Here is a 4,471-nt window from a genome sequence, read left to right on the forward strand (position 1 = left end):
TTAGGCGCCCGCCCCTTCGGAGCTGCCGGTGCCCCGAGGGCTCCGAGCTCGGCCACAAACAGAACACACCCCTTCCCTGCCCCCCCGGGTCCTGCCCCCCCGGGTCCTGCCCCTCCGGGTCCTGCCCCTCCGGGTCCTGCCCCTCCGGCTGCACCTGAGGGGCTGAACAGACTTTCAGTGTCCCTGCTAAAGGTTCGGTGAATTCTAAGGAAAGAAAGCCCAGAAGCTGGAAGGCAGAGGCATCTTTTTATTGAGCTCAGTTCTTCCAGAGGAGGCAGAGTTTGGCTGTGGCACAGAAGTGACAGGAAAGCAGGGGAGGGGGGCGGGACTGGGGCGGCCCCCGCAGCTCACAGGGAGGTCATGTCATTGAGGGCGTGATCCAGCTCCTCACTGATCGCCTTGTACTTCAGCTTCTGGGCGTACAGCTCGTCTGGGGGTGGCCGGGGCAGAAGGTGGATCAGCAAGAAATGCAGAGAAACAGTCCAGAGGGAGAAGTGCAGAGGAGGAGACACGGAGACAGGCAGGAGGCAGCAGCAAAGCAGGTGGGCAGGAAACAAAAGAAGAAAACAGATGTGTGAGAATTGGTATGAAAGCAAGAAATGCAGAGACCTGCCAAGTCAGAACCTTCATCTGCTTCTCCCTTGTTTTAATCTCACAAAATGATGTTCCAGTGTTTAGGTATAAAGTTGGGTTGTGCTCTTGTGAGGAACAGGAAGAGCCCTTGAGTCCATGTGTTTATGGGCTGGCCCAAAGCAGGGGATTGGTACCAATTTGGAGAAAGAAGCTCCTTCAGGGGAAGTTCCTCAGGCCAGGAGGTACCACGTGGCCTGTGGACACTTCACCCTGAGCTACCAACACACCTGACCAGCCCTTCTGCCCTTGCCCAACAAAATCCAACACCCAATCCTACAATTTTGTTTTCAGATTTTAAATTGACCACTTAGAAATGAAACTCAAGTCATTGCCTACCTTCCAGGTCATCAATGGACTTTTCCAGTTTGGCAACTGTTCTCTCTGCAAATTCAGCACGAGTTTCAGCCTAAGGAAAATTACATAGATTAAGTGGATGGTATTAAAACAATGATGCCAAAGCAGAGCAGGGGGCTGGAGACACTCACTTCTTTCAGCTTGTCAGAGAGAATCTTGATTTCTTCTTCGTATTTATCTTCTTTTTCCGAGTACTGTGAAAACAATAAAGACTCTTTAGGGGAAGTTGTACCAACAATACCACGTTTATGAAACCCTGACCTATTTATAACCACTTTTCCTTTTAGAGAAGCTGCAGAAACCCTTTTCATGAGTTTTCCCTCTTCCCAAAGCCATTTCAGACTCGGGTACATGAACCATCAAATCAAGACTGGGGACATTCAAGCATCATCTCAGACCTCAAGGGACAAGCCCAGGGATGTGCCAGGGAGCAGGAGGCCAGCTCATCCCTTGCAGCTCCTCTGGATTTCTGGATTATTTCTATAGATTTTAAGGACATGTTTTGACTTTGCCCCTTTCCCTCAGTGTGCACAAAGAACCAACCTTTTCAGATTGAGCTTCCAAAGACTTCAGGTTGTTGGTGACATTCTTCAGCTCCTCTTCAAGGTCGCTGCATTTACTGCAGGGCATAAAAACCAGAAGTATGAGTTCCTGCTGTCCCTATGACGACTTCATTTAACTTTTGAGAAGTCTATCAATACCAAAGATGAAGTAATTGTAACTGTTAAGTCTGGCAGGACAAAATTTGGTATGTAGAACAGAAAAAAGCTTTTCAATGTACACTACAGGCCTGCCTACCAGGAGCAGATTTTGCTCATGGGACAGAGCTCAGACCTTCACTGTGTCCTGAGCTGCCCCCGTGCAGCTGCAGCTACTCACACTTCAGACACCTCTGCACGCTCCTCAGCTCTCTCCAGCTCACCCTCCAAAATCACCAGTTTTCGGGCAACCTGTAAAGAGAGAAGAGCTGTGTCCAGCCTGGCTTTCCTGCCTCTCCACCACTGCCCTGGGGCTCTCCTGCTGCAGGATGGAGCCAGAGCAAAACAGGTACCCACATCAGACTGTGCAATGTTCTTAGTGTGGGATACCTGAGATACTGCGGAGTCACTAGTAAGATCACTCCTTTTTGGGCACATTCCCAAGTCAAACCATCACACAGCAGAGGACAAGGGAGGTCTGCATGAGGAGCAGCAGAGCTGCTCAAACTTCTCTGTGTTTAACCATCTCCTTGTCCCTTTCTTTACCTCTTCGTACTTGCGGTCGGCTTCCTCCGCGATGTGCTTCGCCTCCTTCAGCTGCATCTCCTGAATCTCCATTTTCTCCTCATCTTTCATTGCTCTGTTCTCAATAACCTTCATTCCTCTGCAGAAGTCAAAGCAAGTGTGTTTAGTGCAGAAGTATTTTAGCACTTTTATCTCAGAGTTAACCAAGAGTGGCCAGTTGTGCCCACCCCTTGTGCTCTCAGGGGCTGCCAGAGCGACTCACTCGGGCTTATAAGACAGTTCTGAGGCTCTGACCCGCAATCCGTGTTAGCATGTGCACATACAACATGATACAGGAGTATTTTACTTGTATATATCCACTTTTTTTTACAGAAATAGGAAGACAAATGAAGAGGCACACACCTCTCACTCTCATCTGCTGCTTTCTCAGCCTCCTCCAGCTTCTGCAGGGCTGTGGCCAGTCGCTCCTGAGCACGATCCAGCTCCTCTTCCACGAGCTGGATTCGTCTGTTCAGAGCTGCCACCTCCCCTTCAGCCTGTGGAAACAACCCCCCCAGCTGAGGTCAGAGCTGAGGTGACCTGCAAGGCACCCCCTGCCTGACAAGAGTTCTCAGCTCATCAGCTTTCCTTAAACCTGCAAAGGCTTCTCCTTGGCACCGGCAGGGGAGCTCTGGGAACTTTCTCTCTCTGCTTTTTGTTAGTTTCAGCTGTGGCATCCCAGGAATCTCAAGGTATGGAGCAAGGGCTTCTCCTTTCTTTTTTTAGTGGCACTTTTCATTCCTGCCACACAACAAAGGATTCAACACTGCCCCTTGAGAAGCATTTTCAGATCATTTCCCAGGGCTGGATCTACCCCTAGGAATCCAAAGTTAAAACCTGAACTGTTTCCATCATGGCTTGTTCAAAAAAACTTCCCAGTTCTCTCTCTGGGTTGCAGCAACGTCCTGTCCTGGAGCTGCAGATGTTAAAGCCATTTCATCATCCACTCTGTGCTCCTCAGCCTGCAAATCCTCTCCCCTCCACATGCTGGTGAGTTGGCTCCAGCACAAGAGAGTCATCTTACAAAAAGTAATTACAAAAATGACACAAACAGGGCAAAATTTTAGAGATGTTCCTAAAATAAGTTCACTTTCCTTTTTCATTGCTTCCCGGGGCACTTAAGGAATCAAGCAGAAAACATTTCTTAATAATCAGATGTTGATGGATCACTGGATAAACTGACAAGTAATTTGAAACACTATTAGTGTTTAAAAAAAAGACTTAAGTAATAAGTGGATGTTGTTGGGAGAAATGCTTGCAGAGACAGTGTAAACAAACTGGTGCCCAGACATACACTGTGTTTATTGAGATATGACTCCTTTAATTGGTTGTGATTTGAAGGAAAATAAAGCCCTACTTTAATCCAGGTTTGTGCACTTAATTATCCCCAAATCTCAGCACGATTGTCAAATCTAAAAGAAACTTTTTTCTTTAAACTCTTTAGGGTCTCTAGATCCTGCTGGAAGGGCAACTGGTTTATCCTTTTATGTTAAAGACTTTGAAAAAAATATTTGTTTTGCTGCAGCTTCTCCAGTTTGGTTCCTGTGCTCCTCCTAAGCTGCAGGAAGTGGTTTCCATTCATAGCTGTGCCATCTTGGAAAGGGTTTCAGTGCCTGATCCAAGTGGAAGCTGACCCAGAATTCCCCATGTCATTAATTATCCAGCATATCATTTGTTTTTTAAACACAGGGCTACGTGTTTGACTTCCTTGATTTACACACAAGGCATCAATCGTGTCGAAATTGGCATCTGTTCTGTGGGGTCTGCAGCTCCTGCCACTCGGCAGGGCACTTTCAACTAGTATTTTAATTAAGCAAGATTTCAAAAGGATGGAGCCGGGGCCACTGGGAAGCTGGAGTCGGGCTGGCTCCACCTCTCCCAGCAGCAGCCCCGCAGTCCTTATACGGTAAAACTAACTCGCTGACATGTGATAAAATAGCAGGAAGATGCCGGGAAGGCTGATCACACACAGATCTAAGTGAAACCAGCTGTCCGACCCCGGGAGAGCCGCAACACTAGTGGATAGTTCGCATTTCTCTGTGAAAACCAGGAGGGAAAGTTATTTTCCAGCAGTTCGGACATTTCCCAGCTGTGCTGGAGCCAGCGGTGGCGCGAGAGGCGGGAACTCCCCGCTCGTTGCCATGCAGCGCTTTTTCCTAATTAAACAGCCATTTCCTCCCCAGCTCCGAACCGCTCCCCGATGCCGATCGGGGCTCGCCACC

The 4,471-nt window shown here is 48.4% G+C and overlaps 2 protein-coding genes across 2 annotated transcripts in view; both read right to left on the minus strand.

Annotated features, from left to right (window-relative positions):
* Positions 1 to 4,471, minus strand: part of RAB8A (RAB8A, member RAS oncogene family) — a 13,113-nt gene that overhangs the window by 4,830 nt on the left and 3,812 nt on the right. The window contains exon 2 of the mRNA XM_009997806.1: positions 2,209 to 2,211. The gene's annotated coding sequence lies outside the window, so the exon portion shown is untranslated. The remainder of the gene's footprint in view (positions 1 to 2,208; positions 2,212 to 4,471) is intronic.
* The window catches only part of TPM4 (tropomyosin 4), an 8,161-nt gene continuing 4,030 nt past the window's right edge, over positions 341 to 4,471 (minus strand). The window contains exons 3-9 of the mRNA XM_009997804.1: positions 2,613 to 2,746; positions 2,232 to 2,349; positions 1,867 to 1,937; positions 1,531 to 1,606; positions 1,119 to 1,181; positions 970 to 1,039; positions 341 to 430 (exon numbers count right to left, since the gene is read on the minus strand). Of these exons, the coding sequence (XP_009996106.1) occupies positions 348 to 430; positions 970 to 1,039; positions 1,119 to 1,181; positions 1,531 to 1,606; positions 1,867 to 1,937; positions 2,232 to 2,349; positions 2,613 to 2,746 (615 nt within the window). The 3' untranslated portion in view covers positions 341 to 347. The remainder of the gene's footprint in view (positions 431 to 969; positions 1,040 to 1,118; positions 1,182 to 1,530; positions 1,607 to 1,866; positions 1,938 to 2,231; positions 2,350 to 2,612; positions 2,747 to 4,471) is intronic.

Source organism: Chaetura pelagica, unplaced genomic scaffold, assembly GCF_000747805.2.
Source record: "Chaetura pelagica isolate M959 unplaced genomic scaffold, ChaPel_1.0 scaffold595, whole genome shotgun sequence".
NCBI lineage: Eukaryota > Metazoa > Chordata > Aves > Apodiformes > Apodidae > Chaetura > Chaetura pelagica.